The 20,988-nt window shown below is 42.1% G+C and overlaps 1 protein-coding gene across 4 annotated transcripts in view; it reads left to right on the top strand.

Annotated features, from left to right (window-relative positions):
• Nucleotides 1–20,988, top strand: part of LOC145395050 (uncharacterized) — a 1,083,039-nt gene that overhangs the window by 224,632 nt on the left and 837,419 nt on the right. For all 4 annotated transcript variants that reach the window (XM_080268801.1, XM_080268802.1, XM_080268803.1 and 1 more), the window contains exons 7-8: nt 1,665–1,864; nt 17,158–17,323. In XM_080268801.1, coding sequence (XP_080124927.1) covers nt 1,665–1,864; nt 17,158–17,323 — 366 coding nt within the window. The remainder of the gene's footprint in view (nt 1–1,664; nt 1,865–17,157; nt 17,324–20,988) is intronic.

Genomic DNA, 20,988 nt, shown 5'->3' with positions numbered 1-20,988 from the left:
GCAGGGGTAAAGAAGGTACAGAGTTGGCTTAGCACACCTAATGTCTTGGAAGCAGATTTTACAAGAGATGTAATATGACCTTTCCAAGATAAGTCCTGAGAGAATGGAACCCCAAGTATATTTAAGGATGATGCAGAATTGAGCTGGATATTATTAAACATCAGTGGGTACTCCTGTGGAAGATTTTGTCAAGTTGATAAAGAACTGAGTCTTTCATGCATTAAGAACAACAGGATAACTTTTACCCCAGTCAGCGATACAAGCCAAGTCAGACATTAGGTGTGCCGTAGCCTCATCCCTTGTTCGTTGAAGTAACTGCTGAGATGGACGTTGTGGGAACCAAATAGAAAGGTGAAGGGTGGAATCATCAGCGTATGAGTGGATAGGGTTAGATGTACAGCTTAGAAGGTCATTGATGAATAAAAGGAAGAGAGTTGGTGATAGGACAGAGCCCTGAGGAACACCGCTGTTGATAGATCTGGGAGAAGAACGGTGGCCGTCTACAACAGCACCTATAGATTGACCAGAAATGAAGCTGTAAATGAAGGCACAGAAAGAAGGATAGAAACCGTAAGAGGGCAGTTTGGAAATTAAAGAGTGGGTTCTCCTGTGGAAGATTTTGTCGAGTTGATAGGTGTCAGAACTGAGTCTTTGATGCATTAAAAACAACAAGATTACTTTTACGCCAGTCAGCGATATGAGCCAAGTCATACATTAGGTGTGCCATAGCCTCATCCCTTGTTTGTCGAAGTAACTGCTGAGATGGACATTGTGGGAACTTAATAGAGAGATGAAGGGTGGAATCTTCAGCATAGGAGTGGACAGGGTTAGGTGTATAGCTTAGAAGGTCATTGATGAATAAAAGGAAGAGAGTTGGTGATAGGACAGAGCCCTGAGGAACACCACTGTTGATAGACCTAGGAGAAGAATGGTGGCCATCTACAGCAGCAGCTATAGAACAATCAGAAAGGAAGCTGTAGATGACGGCGCAGATGGAAGGGTAGAAACCGTATGAGGGCAGTTTGGAAATTAAAGATTTATGCCAGACCTGATCGAAAGCCTTTGAGATGTGAAGTGCAGTGGCAAAGCATTCTCCAAAGTCCCGAAAGGAGCATGACCAGGAGTCTGATAGGTAGGTGAGAAGATTGCCAGTGTAGCGTCCTTGATGGAACCCATACAGGCTATCAGAGAGGTTGTGATAGGAAAGATACTTTAAAATTTTTCTGTTACGAATAGACTCAAAAACTTTTGAGACACTATGTTAAAGCAGTTGGATGATAGTTAATGGGCTGGGAATGGTCACCCTTCTTAACTGCTGTCAGATTTAATCTTCGTAAAGTAGTTCACCTCCCCTGAGTCAGTTTTATAACCAATGTAAATTGTACCCCATATGAGGCTTGCAGCTTGGCTTGTGCAGACCTTCATTGTGCCTTGTATGAGGTCTGCAACTAGGCAGGGGTTAGTGTCATAATGATTTTTTGGGACACTTGAGAAGGTTTTTAGGAGAAAAATAAGTAGTTAAATTATAACTGCAGGGTCCAGTTATGGAGGGCACCAATTATTCATGGATTCTCACCATTCATCTGCGGGTTTGTAACATATCCTCCTCGAATGTGGGGGACCAACTGTTAAATAAAATAAAAAATTTTAATGTTTCCTCTCAGGTGCGTGAGTACCGGGGCCGAATGCGTGAGGTGGAGAGTCGATGGAATGAGGCCCATCGGCAGCGTGAAGGGACAGAACGTGAAGTAGAGAGCCTCAGTTTGGCCCTTACTGCTGCACAAGAACGTCTAAGGGCCTCTGAGGCTCAGCACACCTTTGATCTTGAGGCTGCCCTCGTCAAGCTCGAGGATGAACAGACCAGGTCAGGAGATGCTTGGGTAACTCTGGTGTGTGGTATTTTTTTTTTTTTTTTTTTTTTTTTTTTTTTTTTAAGGCATATATCTCGACAATCAATATCCCTGCCTCCTGAGTGGGGAAGAGAATGCAGAATCTATTTCTTTACAAATCCCTCGTGATACAGACACATTCCAAATATTTTCAGTTTTCCACCTTCTCATGAGTTTTATGAATAATTATAGGTGCAGTGTAGACAAAATTGTTTATCAGTCTGAAATGTGAAGAAAACAAATGATTTTCAAAATTGAGCACATAAACATCTCTGCGACAAGACTCGCTTTATCGGGCGTCTAGAAGCGTGTCCTGTAATCGTATTCACTTCTACATTTCTTTACTAATTTTATGAGTGAGGTGACAATAGATTTTTGGTTCATATTGCAGTAAACCCTTACTATATTGAAGTAATTGGGGGAAAGCTTGGTTCAATAAATCCGAGGGTCATCCCTCTGCAGGCGGGAATTCAAGCACATGATGAACATCAAATGGCTTCAGTATCATATTCTAGTACTCTAAATGAACACTATGCCCATTTTACACCAACTTGTCTCATAATTTCACCCTTTTGCAGCTTCTAATTCTACTCATATCCATCTACACATCTTGCTCTCAGTTTTAAGAAAGAAAATATTCCTAGTTTCTGTAACACCTTACACTCAATCCTCGTAAACCGCGTGTTTATAAACCACGGATTCGTAATCCGCGGCAAAGTGGCTGTCAGACTGCCAGCACCCTTAAACCGCTGTTAAGTCACGAAAATCGTGGATCTAGGCACCGAAGTGGGCCTTTTCCGAGGAGAATCATAAACCGCGGCATTCAATTTGGTAACCGCGACCCAACAACCAATCACCACCCGTCTCTGGTGGCAAGTGTGCATACTAATGCGGCCATGTTGTTGTTGTTCTGCCTGCCAAGCCGCACAGTACAGAGCATCACCGTACGGTACGAGAGCTACCTGCCTTTTTTTGTGCACTTTCCCCCCACCTCCTACCTTCCATGGTCCCTCCCGAACCCCCGAAGAAGCGCTCTAAGTCCTGTGGCATCAAGAAGCAGCTGCCGTTGTCTTACAGTCAACGTTTGTAGCTCATTTGTCGTGTTGAGAAGGGAGAGAAGTTTGCAAGCCTGGCGAAAGAATATGGGAGGAACGAGTCGACCATAAGGATGATCTACAAAACCAGGGAGAAACCAAAACAAAACCAGGCAGACTCTGAGGGAGGTTGAGGAGCTGGAGAAGGGAGAACAGCGTGAGGGAGCACCCCCGCCTCATGCTGAGAGGTTCTAAGTTCTTCCCAACACCATCCCACTTCATTCACTTAAGCAATATCATCATAGGATTAAGGTGAGATCCCTTAACCTTGCTTATTTCTATTAAATACATGCACTGAATATTCCTAAATTTGTATGTTTGTGTTTGATGGTGCCTAGATAGGTATAGGTAGGGTGCTTTGGGGGGTGGTTGGCCAAAGTCCAGACCCTAATTAATTTTTCACTTAAGAGATATTATTTATAAACCGCGGAATTTGTAATCCACGGCAGTGGTCCAGACCCAAATTGCTGCGGTTTACGAGGGTTGAGTGTATTTGGAAAATAAAATGTTTCTGTGAACATGTATGCAAACAGCACCAGGGTGACTCCACCAGACCACTGTATCTCCTACTTTATGTTGTGTAACTTACGTAGCTACTTGCCTGTTTTTAGCTCTGTTCATCTGTGTATGTCACTCTCACTGTTAAAAAATAAAAAAATATTTTTAGTTCCTGTAGCTCTTTCTGTGGAAAGTAAAATGTTTATGTGGACATGCATGCAGATAATGGCATTAGGCTGCCTCCTCTTTGTTATGTAACTTATGTAGCTAGTCACCTGTTTTAGGTTCTACCCAAATCCATCCTCGCATCTCACTCTCACTTTTAATGGACAACAGAATATTCCATGCCTGTATCTGCCGCAGAAAATAAAATGTTTATGTAAATGTGCACACGTGTGGTGCCTGGCTGTTTCCTTTGTGATACATAACATGTAACTACTCACCCACTGTTAGTTTTACATAGATCCATATGCGCATCTTGCTCTCACTTTTAATTACTGTGATAAAAACAATTCTTAGTGCATGTAGCACCTTCTTTGGAAAACATATTAAAATGCTAGCTTAAACATGCACGAAGATGGTGCCAGGCTGATACCTCTAGGCTGTCTCCCTTGTGTTATTTAACTTACGTGGCTAGTCATCTGCATTTGGTTCTACTCATATCCATCTGCCTTAGCAACTGTGTTGTGTCTCTCCACGCATTGCCCGCAGTTTGGAAGGGTCGGGTGATATGCCCTATTAACCCTATCAGGTTTCTGGGCCAGGCACATTATGTCTGTGCTAGGGTCAGCTGCTCTTACACTGACCCACATCTTTGTGGCGCAATATTTTTCTTTGATCCCCCTGTGTAAATACACTTTTTATGATAGAATGTTAGTTTTGGTGTCATATTAAAGCTGAATAGTTTTACTTTATCATAGTATGTTCAAAAAAGGAGAACAAAGAAAATAAAATGTCAAAATGACAAGTTGAAGTTAGGCAAAAACCAAAAATTTATACCTTGCCGTAGAAAAATACTTGGCCAAAAAAAATAATAAAGATATGTAAATCTGGTTTGAACCATGCAACACTACAATAGATTACCTTTACAGTGATATATAGATTATGGTAATTTATGTTTTTTATTGCATAGTAAAGCAAAAGGAAAGAGATGCAAAATTTTATTTTAGTCTCGGCCACATATTCCCTTTGCAATCTTTTTCTTTGATCAGTCAGTGTAAATACACTTTTTATGATAGGATGCTGGTTGTGGTGTTATTTTGACACTGAATAGTTGTACTTTATCGCATTATGTTCAGAAAAGGAAAACAAAGAATATAAAAAGTCACAGTGACGAGTTGAAGTTAGGCAAAAACCAAAAATTTAATACCTTGCTGTAGAAAAATATTTGCCAAGAATAAAGTGATAAAGAAACAAAGCCATGAGTCAGACCAGTTGTTTAGTACCTGCCATGCGTAGAGCAACCATTCCGTGACATCACGCTCGAGTCTCTTTGTTATGACCTTTAAACACGATTTATGGTGAATATTTTACAAAAGTATCTTAACATGACGATTAAAAGCGTCATCGGAATCTCTGAAGTTGGATTTGAAATGACGATCAAAATTGTCACTGGAATTTCAAAGGGTTAATCGACCCTCATAAGGTATTGCTGAAAAAGCTGGGTGGGCTCAGAGGCAATCGATAAATCCAAAATCTGATATACAGTACTTGTGTCAGTAAAGTGAGGGTTTACTGTAGTTAGTAATGGTAATTACAGTGAGCTAGTAAGAAGAAATATCTTCTTAATGCTTATCAGCAGTATACAGTAAGGTCCCGGGTTACATCAGAGGTCAGTTTCTGAGACATGATGTAAGTCGATTTTGTATGTAACTCGAGTTTTTGACTGTACATCGTACATTTATACCTTTCGTCTGCGCATAGAATACGTCAGTGCATACGTGGACTTTTCAACCATACATCGTGTACTGTACACCCATACGCCGATTTCCTACGCATCGATAACCGATGATTCACTAGACTGAATAGTGGAGATGGGGGAACATTCCCACAATCAGAACAGCCATCGATTTGCTAGTCCGAACACTCCACCCCTCCCTACATTTGAAACGAGCATGTCTGAATGGAATGTGGTGGTGCACAGCTGTCCTCCATCCCCTCTCTCCTCCCTCCATCCCCCACCACACTCAGCACTGCCATGTGTGTCTCCCTCTCCATCCCCCCACCCCTTGTTGTATAACTCCTCATCTCCCCCTCCTCCCCAACCCCAGCTTGTCTCCTGAGTGTGTGTGTGTGTGTGTGTGAGTGTGAGAGAGAGAGAGAGAGGGTGGAGAGTGAGTGAAGGGGCTATTACATGGGGATTCATGGACTAACAAACTGGCCATGGACGTCCAAATTTGCTGCCACGTGAGGGTCGTGGATGTCCATGGGTGGAAAGCCACCAGACCCATTCATGGATGCATTCACGCTCACCGTGTACGTCCATGACTCTTTCATCTCCTTCTTCTCTGTAGAGTTTACCCGAAGTTGTGGCCAAGTAATGTGTGTCGTCTGCTATCTTATGAGTAAAATTCAATACCGTTAGAAAAGTTTGTATAATCATTTTATACAGCTTATTATGTTTTTATTTGTTTTAGAAAAATACCCATTGCAAAAATCACTAGCTGGTTCACATCACTTGTTGTTGATGATAAACACGTCATCTGCTAGGGAGTAGGAAGAAGTGACCTCCCAATCACGTGGAGTGAACTTATTAAAGAAACAGGTGGCCATCGACGTCCACCGTGTGATACAGCGTTGACATCCAAGCTCAGTTTGGATGTCCATTATGTCCAGCATATAGTGTTCATGGGTACCCATGTGATACCTGCTTGTGAATGAGTGAGTGAGTCAGTGAGTGAATGAGAATGAGTCAGTGAGAGTAAGTGAAAGAGTGAGTCAGTGAGAATGAGTGAGAGTGAGTGAGTGAGTCATGAGTGAGACTGGATGGGAGGGGTGGCTTTCTTGTCTCCCTCCCTCTCCCCCCACCCTCCCTAACCCCTACTTGTCTCCCTCCCTCTCCCCCCACCCTCCCTAACCCCCACTTGTCTTCCTCCCCACCCCAACTTGTCTCCCGCCCCATCCCAGCTTGTCTCCCACCCCATCCTTTTGCCCTCTTTCGCCCCTGCTTGTCTCCCTCCCCATCCTCCTGCCCTCCTCTGTCCCTCCTTGTCTCCCTCCCTGTCCCCCCACCCTCCCCCATCCCCACTTGTCTCCCTCCCCCCACTCCAGCTTGTCTCCCTCCCCCCACTCCAGCTTGTCTCCCTCCCCTCACTCCAGCTAGTCTTCCTCCCCCACTCCATTTTGTCTCCCTCCTCATTCCCCCACCCCCACTTGTCTCCCTCCTCACTCCAGCTAGTCTTCCTCCCCCACTCCAGTTTGTCTCCCTCCAGTCCCCCCACCCAGACCACCCCTGCTGTCTCCCTCCTCATTCCCCCACCCCCACTTGTCTCCCTCCCCCATTCCAGCTTTCCTCTCTCCAGCCTCCCAGTCCCCCCACCCTTGCTTGTCTCCCTCCCTGTTCCCCCACCCTCCCCCCACTCGTGTCCCTCTCCTACTCATGTCCCTCCCCTACTCGTGTCCCTCCCCCACTCCAGCATGTCTCCCTCCAGTCCTCCCACCTTCCCCCACTCCTGCTTGTCTCCCTTCCTGCTCCCCTGCCCTGCCCCACCCCTGCTTAGTGTGCTGCCAGCTTCCTGCCTGTCAGTTGCCCTGAAGCATCTCAGACAACATGTCCCACCCACCTTACTTTCCTGCATGTGATGTTTGATGCCTCATTTTTTAGCAGTAGTGTTGTTTATGAGGAAAATAACATTACCTATGGTGTTTCTGTGTCAGTCTATTGATTGAACAAGGTATATGAGAGTTTGGGTTTCAGCCTGGAATGCATCTGTGGCTTTTCTTTAGTATCTTCCATCCATCCATCCATCATCCAATCCTACATTGCCCCAAGAGGAGTGTAGGAGCCCGGGGCTAGGCAGTTGGTCTCGACATTTAAAATGAGAGTGACCAGCCTTACTCATCCCTGAATGTCATTACATGAGCAGTCAACCCCAGCCATCCCTTGGATATAAACCCTCACCGGCTCAATCCGACTGGAGCGCAATAATTACCCACTAAACCACCAGGTGCCAAAATTTGATTATATGGTTACCACCCAGCGTAGTAAATGGTTTCCTGGTGTACAGGAAACTATTTGGCTTGTCACTCAGTGTAGAGTCACCCACAGGCAGAAGGAAAAGGAAAGAATGAAGGAAAGAAAGACAGAAGAGGGAATGTAAAGTCACTCGTAGGCAGAAGGACAAGAAAAGAATGAAGGATAGACTGAGGATAATTGCTTTGATATCCGACATACTCACTGACCGAACACCCCCACTGGTACACAACACTGCCAGAAATCTGGGTATGGGTGCACGTATAATACTTCTATGATAACAAGTATGTATATGAAACACAAACTTTTGAACGTATGATTTTTATTGAATAAACAATGTGTTTTACTCCTGCTCCACCATGTCATCCCTCGAGAGCCTGTCGTGCATCATGACTGTGGTGGTATTGGCACCTGTTGTCATTGTCATGGCAGTGGTAGTGGCAGCTGAGTTAGGCCGCTGCTTTCTCATTTTTCCATCGTCTTCACACTTGAGCACACTGCCAACTCAAATTTCATTCCTTAACACTAATGTACCCAAGCAGTATTATTATTCCATCAGATAATAATCACAATTGATTGCATAGGAGTTGCCTTTTTAACATGAGACAAGATACAGTTCTTTTCTTTTGGTGGTAGTAGCAACAGTTGTTCGACTCATCCCCAATGCACACCCGATCACTGGTGTCTTTTCTCCCTTGTCATTATGCTTAATAATGTCCACTTTTTCACGTAATGTGACGGTCTTTCGTTTCTTGGAATCATTATTGTCACTAGGAAGCTTTCTCTTAGGCATCATTGAATCAGGATTGCAAAAAATAAACACAATAATCACAGTAACAGTGTAAATGACGATGGTAGCAATGATACTGAGATCAATTGGTGGCAGTCAAGCATGAGGTGGGAAAACACCAGAGACATCTTGCGGCAGACAGCAACACTTTAAAACCTGCGCTTTACTTTTATTTTGTAATTGTTTTATTATTAATAATTTCCTTGTTGCGGACTGCCATAACCTTGAGATCGACATACGTCGAGGGTGACGTAATCTGGGACCATACTGTATAATGAGAATTAAAAAAAAAAAAAAAAAAAAATGTTACTATGGAGAAAAATTAATATTGGCCATCAATGTCAGCATCAGTTCATTGTTTTGAAGCATTTTAGTACGCCACATATTGGCAGGAATTTAGCAGACACCCACTCCCTTGCATTGCACTGCTTTTCAAACTGTTACTGTTATTTTACCTGTAAGTACTGTAATAGGTCATTAACCCGCGGCGTCCCGTCGACGTACTTCCACGTCCTCACGTTATGTCACTGCCAATCCCGTTGACGTACTTCAACGTCCTGCAATTGCAAGGTTCATTCATTCATTCATTCATTGCCAGACGCCATGTATCCCAAACGGGGTGGCCAAGGCCTTAGAGTTAATTGTTTTACAGGGAGGGGCACTAATCCTCCACCAACCCTACTTGACACGTAGGGAGAAAATATATAATATATATATATATATATTTATTTGTTTCCTCCTGGATGCTCTCCCTTGCGAAGGGCCCATGGCAAATCTTGAGGTTTCAATCTTTACACATATCACTGATACCCTCGGTCACTTGTCTTCCTTGCACAGACACTTTTAGAAAAATCTTATGGTCTTTCACTGTTAACAGTACTACCTAACTCATATTCATACACTGTCAATGTCACTCTATCTTCTTGCATTCTGTGCACATGTCCTTAACACCTGCATGTGTCTCTTCAGTCATTCAATCATACCATGCTGCATACTTCCTGCTTGAATACAGTATACTGAAAATTGGCATATACCATAATGCTGCTCATTCCATCTAAATCTCTTACTACAATTACTGGCCTGCAGATACTCAACTGCTTGAATTTTCAACATTACTTCCTCAGCTAATGCTGATGTCTCATATCCATAATATTTTATTTGACACAAGGCTTTCATAACTTCCCATTTTAAAAATTCCCATTTCAGAAACTTATGTTTCTAAGTCACTTATCTTCCCTTGTGTTCTCTTTTAAAAGACCATCCATACTTGTCTAGTCTAGTTTTCTTTTATGAGGTCCTGACGATCTTTCACAGCAAACATGTAGAGAACCTGAACAGGTTGTGGTCACTATCGGTACCTCCCAGTGATTCACCAACAGACAAGCTGGTAACATTTTTATCTTCTGTAGTGAATACGAGATCTTGGAAGCTATAGCCTCTAGCTAGTTTGTTTATCCACTGGAACAAAATATTCTGGTCATCAAAGTCTACAAGATGCCTACCTTTAGCATCTGCTGTTCTGTGATCCAAGTTTATGTGACAATAGATGCCACAAAGAATTACAGATGTTTTACCACTAACTGTGCTGCTCAGTTTTCTGTACATATCTCCATTCTTGTTGGCAAGCTGATATGGAGGCCTGAATACAAGAACTAACTTATACACAGCACTGGGTAAATGCAGGTCCATACCTACCATTTTGTGGTCCACTCTGACCTAATTTTACAGACAAAAGGATTTAAGTTGTCATTGATATTCATTATAATCCCACCCCCTTCTTGTGTAGTAGTCTTTATGATACATTTTGTAACTAGATATTTCAAACTCCCCAACATAATCCCTACTATCACTATGAATCCGTGATTCTATAATGGCTACAATGGCGAAATGTTCTGCAGCCATGAGTGCCTGAGTTCTGGGAATTTGTTTCCAACTTTAATTTCCACAATTTTCAAAATTCGCGCGAGATTTTCGATTCGCCCATGTACCCAAGCCTCCCCTACCTGCCGCCAGGCGGGCAGCGTCCTAGTTCCCGCGTGACCCGCACTCGCCCTTGTCTCGGTCACTCACCTGCTAGCAGTGACCCAGGTCAGACATGGCGCGGAAAGGTCTCTCAGACGAGGAAATTGCATCCGCCCTGGAAGCCTTCACTGGAGATAGTGATTCTCCACTTGACGATGATGTGGTGGATCGCGATTACGTCCAGCCAGAGGAAGAAATAAGTAGCAGTGATGAAGAGGTCCCTTCGCCCCGAAAAACGCAGTATGTCGACATACCGTAAGGCAAGGGAAGGCCAGCCTGCTCCCCAACCACGTGCACGGCTATCTCTCCATCCTGAATCTGATGAGGACGAGGATGAGGACGATGAGAATGACGGCGGCTTAGGACGTGATATCGCCTCGTGGTTGGGAAAAGAAAAAATATCACCCCGAGGATCAGAAGGTGGGGCGAGAAGACATATAAGGTATGGTGAAAGTCTTTTGTCTGGGGAAGTGGAAAGTGGTGTGGTGGGATTGCTGGGTGAAAGGGAAAGTGTTGTGGCGGCAGCGCGGGGTGAAAGTGAAAGTAGTGTGGGGGTAGTGCGGGGTGAAGGGGCAAGTGGTGTGAGGGAGGCAGCACGAGCACATGGTGCACGTAGGCCTAGGGGAGAGGAGGTGGAGCCACTCCCCAGCACGGCTTTTGCCCCACAATATTCCCAAACTTCCTCCCCACAGCCCCAGGATGTGGGGAAAGGAAGGAAAGGGAAGGGAAAGGGTAAAGGAAAAGGGAGAGGGAAGAGAAGTGCGAGTGATGAGAGGCGCCGCTCTCCACCTCCCCAACCTCCCCCACCACCCTCACCTCCCCACCCTGACGAAGGGGACGATGGGGACGTGGCTGGAGATGGTGGTGTCACGTGGAACTGGGAAGATGGGAGTAATTTTACTCCCATCATTCACCCTTTCACTGAGGAGTGGCGATCTGGTTGCACGGCTCCAGGTGTGCATGCGGGTTCGTCTAGGGTGGATTTTTTCCACTTGTTCTTTGGGGAGGCGTTTGTGGGGCGCATAGTTGAACAGACTAATATATTTTCACGATCACAGCGCTGTGAAAGTGAACGTTTGGGAACCACGAGCAGGCATTCCCAACAATATGACTATCCCGTTACAATTTCAGAGATGTTCTTATTTTTGGCCCTGGTTCTCTTGATGGGTGTGGTAAGGAAAAACCAAATTCCTGCCTACTGGACAACTGACCCAATGATCCTCACACCTTTCTTTGGAAAGGTGATGAGTCGTAACAGATTTTAGTATATTCTCGGCCGCCTCCACTTTTTTGATGCAGAAGATCCAGCCAATGCAAATAACACAGATAAAATGAGGAGAATTAGGCTGGTATTTGATCATTTACGGGAAATGTTCCGCTCCTCATTTTATCCCTACAGAGACCTCGTCATAGATGAGAGTCTTGTGTTGTGGAGAGGCAATATTTCCTTTAGGCAGTACATACCCAGCAAGAGACACCGTTTCGGGTTCAAGATCTTTGTTATGTGTGACTGTAATACTGGTTATGTGCAAGACATAGTCTTGTACACGGGCGCACAGACAGATATAACAGAAGATCGGAGTATAGGACTCTCTGGGGCCGTGGTGAAGACAGTGATAGAAGAGTACCTTCATCGTGGTCATGTGTTGTACCTGGACAACTGGTACACTAGCCCTCTTCTCGCTAGGTTCCTCCACCAACACGACACCGGAGTCTGTGGTATAGTCAAGAGAAACCGTCGCCATATGGTCAAGATAGGGAGGAAACTTGACAAGAACGAGGTGGTTTTCTTCCTGGCCAATAACATCCTTGCCACCCTGTGGAACCACAACAGGGAAGTTTGCCTCCTTTCAACTGTTCACAGCCCCCTGATGCACCGCACAGACTCCGTGGATCACCGTAGCGAGAAGAGGCGCAACGTATGGAAACCCGAGTCTGTACTGGACTATAATCTGAACATGAGGCAAGTGGATCAGTCAGACTCGATGATTTCAAGTGTTGACTGTGCCAGGACCACGATGAAGTGGTACAAGAAACTCTTTTTCCACTTGCTCGACATCACGGTCCTGAACCCCCACTACCTGCACGCAATGACCACCGGAGTATCCGAGACCTTTGAGGGGTTTGTGAGGGAGCTGGCACGTGAAATAATCGCCAAGCATGCCCAGGACAGACCCGCACACCGCACCCGCACCCCCATGGCTGCCCAGACTCCCCTACGTCTTGCAGGACGCCACTATCCCAGCACAATCCCTTCCGACCCAAACTGTCGTAAACCCCAGCGCCGCTGCCATGTATGTAAGCACTCGATAGTCAGACCATCCACTCAGAGAAAAGACACAAGGTATGAGTGTGTCGAGTGCAATGTTGCATTGTGCCTTCAGCCTTGTTTCAAAGAGTACCATAATTTCCTACACTACTGAAACTGTGTGGGATGGCGAAATGACGCTCATTATAATGGTAAGGCCAGTCAGTAGGTGCTAAGTCAAATATAAAGTTGAAACGGGTGTTATGTTTTCAGGAAAGTAATGTATAAGTTGAGAATTAGTGTAAGTTGAAAGAAGTGATATCAAAACTACACCCACTGTGTAAATCTGCGAAAATATGACGCTCAGTATAACACTCTGGTCAGTAAATATGTGATAGCAAGAATATAAAGTGGAAACGGGTGTAATGTTAGCATGAATAAAACGTATAAGTTGAACAATAGTGTAAGTTGTAATAATTGATGTCACGAGTACTCCCACATTCTGGTCAGTAAGTATATGATAGGAATTATATAAAGTGGAATTTGTTGTAATGTTAGTAGTAAGGTATTTTATAAGTTGATTACTAGTGTAAGATGAAACAAATGATATCGCGATAACACTCCCTGTGTAAGTACGCGCTAATATGACGCTCAGTTGAATCGTAAGGTCTGAAATTATGATATCAATTATATCAAGTGTAAACATGTGCAATGTTAGTGGAGAATTATTACATAAGTACAAAAATAGGTTGTAAGTTGAAATAGTAGTCATAGCGACTTCACCGTTTGTGTTATTATGCGCTATTATTACGCTATATATTTACGTGAGGCCTGAAATTATCTCAAAACAGTTCTATAAAGTTGAAAAGTGTATAATGTTATTAGGAAAGTATTATGTAAGTAGAAAAAACACAGTACGAGTTGAAACAACAGTCACAGGGAGTTCACTCACTACGTAAATAAGCGCTAACATTATGCTAAATGTTATCGAAAGGCCTGTGAATACGTAAAAACAGTTCAATAAAATGTAAACTGTTATAATGTTATTGTAGAAGTATTATGTAAGTAAAAAAAATGATATGTATCATGATTTTCGAATGTTAGCGATTCATCGTGACCAGTATGCCCGATTTTGCTCGTTTCGCACGATGGTACAATGCTTATTTCTGCTCTATTTTTGTATAAAATCCAATTTACTCTTTTATCACATGTTTTTATGTTTGTAATAAATACATATCTACTTACTTTCATTGGTTTCCCAGACTTATAATACCATAGAAAACGTTAGAGGCTCAGACCACCTATGGAGAACACGGGGCCAGGTGGGACCAAGGCCTACCTGTTTAGGGCAATTATGGACCCCGGGGAACAATTTCTTTGTGACTGACCATTGTTTCTGACCAAAAGCGAAAGTTTTAGCAAAAAAAAAAGGGTCGAAAAATGGTCGGGATTGGGGGGTACCATTGGTGAGAAAGTGGTCGGGACGGGGCGGGTTAATACCTGTTACAGTAAACTTTCCTATATCTCTCAGTTCATCACCTGGCATGTGTCATTATCCATCACAGCAGATGGCTGAATTTAATAGAAATTCCTGGGAAGCCCCCAAATAAAAATCCATGTATTCATCTCATCACTCCAACATTATTTCATGGATTCTGGCCTACAGCAGGTGGGTCATTTCATTCTTGGTACTGCATGAACAAAATCAGATAGATTTCTTGTTATTGTCATCCATCCATCCATCCATCATCCTACCCTACGTTGCCTCATGAGGAGCGTAAGAGCCCGAGTCAAGGCAAGTTGGTCCTGACATTTAAGATGAGAGTGACCAGCCTCACTCATCCCTGAGGAGCATTACGTGAGCAATAACTCCAACCACCCCTCGGATATAAACCCTCACTGGCTCAGTCCGATTGGAGAATTGCAATTACCCACTAAACCACCAGGCACCATAATGTTGTTATATGGTTATCGCCCAGCGTAGTAAGTGGTTCCTGGTGTACAGGAAACCATTCGGCTTGTCACTCAGTGTAGAGTCACCCACGGGCAGAAGGAACAGAAAACAATGAAGGAAAGAAAGACAAGAGAGAGAGTGTTAAGTCACCCGTAAGCAGAAGAAGGAGAAAAGAATGAAGTAAAGAAAGACAGAAGAATGAGGAAGGAAAGGAGGGAGGAGAGGAAAGGACAGACACCTGAGAGCAGCACTACATCGAGTGAGTGGATGGGGAGTGCCCCCATGTAAACAAAATCAGACACATACAAGGAAAATAATTTATGTTTTAGAGCTCAGTTGCACAGGATTTTACTTTTGTGTGTGTGTGTGTGTGTAGTAAGGAAGTAAGTACTGTATGTGTGTAGCAGTACTGATACTGTGTATCCAAGCATGTGATATGAGGGTCAAATGTATTTCTGCTTTTAATAAGCATTATTGTTACAGAAACAAATGAATGAACCCATCTTACTGAATTTAATTAATGTATTTTTCAGTGCTAAAAAAAAAAAAAAAAAAAAAAAAAAAAAAAAGGTATTTATACATGGGATTAGTATGCTTGGATTCCTGTACATTATCATCATCACTCTTACTCAGAAAAAATCACAGTGGACCCATATTTATGCAAAAATTTCATTCCACTTGCACCTCCACCACCACCATGGGGGAAAGAGAAAAAGAGCAAACCTACATACTGGTTATGTCAGCTGCATATATCCAAAAGTGCCTGTATTGGCTTAGGTGAACATAGCCTTGTCACTGATAAGGGTACACAAGTTGTATTTTTCCTCTCTTTTTTATTTTCTCTGTTGCATCCATTTATAATCTGTAGATGTGACTTGAGAGAGAGAGAGACAGAGACAGAGTTAATACTTATGTCAACTGCTCAGAGGCCAGAATTGTTGCATCGGCATAAGTGAACATTGTCTCCATTATTGATAATGGGACCAGAGTAGGATTTTTTCCCTTTTTTTTAAATTCTCTTTTTCTATTGCTTTCTTCTATAACCATTGGATGCAACTCAAAAGCGAATAAGAGAAGGGGATAGTAGTAGCAGGAGGAGGAAGGAAAGAAGAAAGGAAAAAGAGGAAGAGGAAAAATGGGAGAAAAACAGAAAGGGTGGAGAGAAGAGAGACAGTGTTGTTGTATGTCACTGTGGACTATTATAATGAAAAACATATCCCTTTGTTCACAGACTGGTTTGCATTGTACCCATAGTTTAACAAATGGGTACATAAACTGGCTATTGTATGAATACATATTGGGTAAGCATGGAGAATCCTCTGTATGTGTGTTTTAGATGTAGCTAACCTTTATCAATGTTTAAAATTGCTTTACAGTACATAGCATTGTAGGTATAAGATGGTGGTGGTCAATCACCGAATTCCCATTATCTCATATGTTATATACCCTAACTCCTAGTAACATTGGAACCCCTCTGTACAGTACAGTGACATTTTGTCAAGCTTATTAGTCTTTAAAGTTGTTGTTCCATGTTTGAACTGTTATATAATATATGCATAGGGTTTTAATGGGAGTTGGACCTCACTTGGGGGGGGGGGATTCACTATCCGTCAGATTGTTAACTATCGGCACCCTCCTTGGCAGCTTTACTTTGGATACGAGAGAATTTACTGTATGTGTTTTCACTGTTAGTTACGTTGTTGTAAAATGCTAAATTTGTTCAGTTTCTTGTTCTCATTTAACTTGTCAAAAGAAGATGCCATATTTTGTTATTCTGTTCAAACTCATAGCATAGTTGCCTCGGTGAGAGTAGCAACCTCCCCTACGGTCATCGATTATTATTATTATTTTTTTTTTTTATTTTTTTTTTAATGGATTCAGTTACATATACAGATCATACAGATTTGAGTGAAGCTTAATAGTGTATACAGTAAGGTTTTGGGGTGGGATCCAGGAGGTGTTGATAGTGAACTTTCAGGAGGGGAGTGGTAATGCTAGTGACCATTTTCTATTGGGTAGGAATGTTGATTGAGTATGCCTCCTGATGAAAAGACTACACTACAGTATGTTTGTTCTTGGGTTTATTGTATATCCTGTAACTGTGTTGTCATTTTGGGAAAGTAGCTGCATGCAGTGTACAACCACATATATAATAATACAGTAAATCCTTTTTATAAGTAAGTTGTTTGGTACCCTTTTTTCCTGCTAATTCCATAGTATATAAAATAAAAAAGTTTGTTAATGTTCCACTGCAGTCTGTAAAGTTGATAAGCCATTTTCCCTCAGTTTAAAACACCAGTTGTATAGACAGAGTTGTGATGTTTTGCAATACATTCCTGAGGACTGTGTGTATATATTGTTTAATCGGTACCTGTTAGTAGTGTAGTACGTAATCCCTGTATGACATTTTGTATTATTCATACAGCCAGTTAATGAATGTTTTATTTTTTTCCAACAACTAATTTTCTAGGTGTGAGGCATATGGCCGCCAGGTAGCTGGATTGGAGGAGGAGATGCACAGAGCTGGGGAAGAGGCAAGTCGCCACAAGGAGGAGCGGGACAAAGCCCAGACGGCCCTAAAGCGGCTCTCAGAAGAATTCAAGGCCAGGGAGGAGCAATGGGCCAATGAATCACAGGTAGGCAGTTCAGTGAATAGGTAGACAAAATTGGAGTGTATGATTCTCTAATCTGTTATTAAAGATACTGCCTCTGAGGTTAATAACTGTATGCTTGTTGGAGTTGTTTTCTATCTGTGGTTGTGGAGTTTTTTTTCTTTCCAGTCTGCATTCAGATATTTATGAGCATAATATTTAATGTTCTTTGCCATTTGTCTGCAGCTTAATTGTGGTTGTTAAGTAGCAGCATTTTTGTACCTTGATTATCGTAGCACTTTTCAAGTACTGTTTGGTTGCAGACATTAGGCTCTGTGATGCATGAATGCAGTAGCATACCAAGGGAGAATTAACAAGTGCATGGCACTTAAAAAAAAAAATCAAGGATATGAATTGTCAGTGGCACAGATGATATTGATCCATCCATCCATCCATCATCCGATCCTATGTTGCCCCATGAGGAGCGTAGGAGCCTGGGGCTAGGCAAGTTGGTCCTGACATTTAAGATGAGAGTGACCAGCCTCACTCATACCCGAGTGGCATTACGTATGCAATAAACCCAAACCATCCCTTGGATATAAACCTACACAGGCTCAATCCTATTGGAGTGCCCTAAGTACCCACTAAACCACCAGGCACCATAATTTGGTTATATGGTTACCACCCACCATAGTAAATGGTTTCCTGGTGTACAGGAAACCATTTGGCCTGTCACTCAGTGTAGAGTCACCCATAGGCAGAAGGAAGAGGAAAGAAAGAAGGAAAGAAAGACAGAAGAGGGAGTGTAAAGTCACCCATAGGCAGAAGAAAGAGGAAAGAATGAAGGAAATAAAGACAGAAGAGGAAGGAAAGAAGAGAGAAAAGGGCAGACACCCAAAGTAGCACTACATCAAATGAGTGGATGGTAAGCACCCCCACCTGCCACATGATTATATTGATATCCAGGATAAATACATGGGAGCAAAGGATATTCATAAAAGAAGGTTTTTAAAAGTATGAAACATGAGAATGTGTAATGCTGTGAGAAAGCAACATCGAGTGATGCATGCACTGAAAGGTTTTAAAAAGAATAGAATGGGAGTTCACCAGTGTGATTACAAAGTGGTTGTTGATGATTTCATATACTGGAGTCAGTACTGGAAGATGAATAATGTTTCATTGGAGAGAGAGAGAGTGTGTGTGTGTGTGTGTGTGTGTGTGTGTGTGTGTGTGTGTGTGTGTGTGTGTGTGTGTTTTCTGCTGCTGTCAAAGACTGTGTGCTTTGTACAGTTGAGTGATGTATATTAATTATTGTTCTTTCCAGTCTGAATGAGAATAGTATGTATGTAGTAGATGAAAACATATTAAACTCACATCATTGTTATTTTCAGTAGACAGTAAGCCTTTCTAATGAGATATACTAAGCATAATACCATTACTGTACTGTACTTCATCATTAACTTTTCTCCTACTTAAATGCCTCATTGACCTAAATCTAAGTAGACGTTTTTTAACCCAGCCAATCCTTTATCTTACCCTGCTGACAGGTTGCTCAGGTAAAAACATTTCTGCTCGTCCTCTGCTTGAAATTTGGCATTTTAGGTGTATTAGTGCTTTGGTGCATAGTTAAAGCTCTTTGTACTTAATTCTGGTGCTTGATATGTGATGCTATCCCCTTGCTTTGAGAGATATAAATTGTTTGGTATGATAATTGCTTATTATAGTAAGAAGAGCATTTGCATCATAATAAGTCTGCTCTAGTTAGTGTGTGGTTGAATATCATATCTTCTATCTATACGTTATTGCATACTTTACGATGTTTAATTTGAACATTTCTAATATGTTTTATATACAGTACTTCCATTCTTCTCTTAAAGAAGTCAGTCTTATTTGGACTTTTTTTTTTTAAATCTCTTATTATTTTTTTTAAGTGTATGGAGTTTCATGTACATTGTGTATGGTGTTGTTTAAGTTGATACAACATTTTCTAGTTATTTTGGGTATATAAATACTTGCATAATCCTAAACCATTAATATCCACATGTGACTGGAAGAAGTGACAGTGTACCATTTATTGTGGTATGTATGCAGTATTAGCATTTTAATATATGGGAAGGAGGTAGAAGTAAACACAGGTGAACAGAGGTGAGTTTATTCCCAACTAGTTTTGCCTGTTACTGCTTCAGGGGAACTGAAGAAGCCAGTGGCAAAACCCAGTTAGAGATAAACGCACCCCCGTTCACCCATGTTTACTTACACCCTCATTTCACTTGTGTAGTATTTTGAGTTTTTGACATGTATTGTTCAAGCTGTATCAGTTAAGATAAGTATTTCCTCTACTGAATTCAAGATTTTCAGGTAAGTTATATGCATTTTATGATGACTGTATTTGTTACTGATAAGTAGACATTGCATTATGCTAATGGTGATCCCATAACATTTGAAATGGAAAATTGACTAATTACTGATAACATAATTCACTAGAGCAGTGGTGATCCCATGATATTTTGATAGATATTTTTTTCCCTGAGTGAAAATCATTGCAGTGTATTGTTTATCTTATCCACTGAATATTCATGAAAGTCAGTTTTACTGTAAACCAAAAATTGGATCTCATGCTGCTTCATTTCATTCCTTCAGGCTGTCCCTATCATCATACTTTCATGTCATTCTTGAAGTACCTTTCCTCTTTGCACCCACTTAACAATCATATACTTGCCCAAATCACTGGAATGTATTCCTTTTGATATTTCTTATGAAATTCACTCACAAAAGAAGAAAGCATATAGTGAGTGGATGAGAAACTGGGGCATGGAAGAAGTTGAGAGACGGAAGAGAGAGTTATATGTAGAGAGGAAGAGAGAGGTGAAAAGATCAGTAAGAGAGATTAAGAAGAGATTGGATGAAGAATTAGGAAGGAATTTGAGTGTAAAGTGGAGGGAGTGTGAGAAAATTTTCTGGAAAGAGGTAACGAGAGTTAGACAGGGTGGCAAAGAAGTTAGATGGGGAGTGAAAGATAAAAATGGTAGATAACTAGTGGAGAAGGGAGGAAAAGTGAGCAGATGGAAAGAACATTTTAAGGAATTGTTGAACATAGAGAATGAAGGTCATTCAAGTATAAATGGCTGGGGAATGGCTGGGAGAATGAAGGATGTGAGAAGAGAGGAAGAAATTAGTAGGATGGAAGTGGAGGAAGCAGTGAAGAAAGTCAAAATGGGGAAAGCCCCAGGAATTGATGGAGTGTGTGGTGAAATGCTGAAGCATGGGGGAGAGATAGTTGTAGAATGGATTTGGAAGATGTGCAGATTGGCCTGGGTGGAAGGTGGAGTCCCAGAGTATTGGAAGTCAGGTATAATTATTCCCCTGTACAAAGGAGAAGGGGGGAAAAGAAGTGTGTGGTAGTCATAGGGGCATCTGTCTTCCTAGTGTAATAGGAAAAGCATATGGTAGGATACTTATTGGCAGAGTTAGGGAAATAACAGAGGAATTAATTGGAGAAGAGCAGGAGGTTTTAGGAAGGAAAGAGATTGTGTAGATCAATTTTCATTCTTAGAGCTTTAGTGGAAAAGTTTCTAGAGAAGGGAGAGAAGTTGTATGCAGCCTTCATGGATTTGGAGAAAGCTTATGACAGGGTGGATAGACTTGGAATGTGGAAAATATGAAGAATATATGGAGTAGATGGGAAGTTGCTGAATGCTGTGAAGAGTATG

The sequence above is a fragment of the Coenobita brevimanus genome, chromosome 29 (genome assembly GCF_032717465.1).
Source record: "Coenobita brevimanus isolate Jiangsu-jjx chromosome 29, ASM3271746v2, whole genome shotgun sequence".
NCBI classification, from domain to species: domain Eukaryota; kingdom Metazoa; phylum Arthropoda; class Malacostraca; order Decapoda; family Coenobitidae; genus Coenobita; species Coenobita brevimanus.
This window is presented reverse-complemented; position numbering and strand designations above follow the sequence as displayed.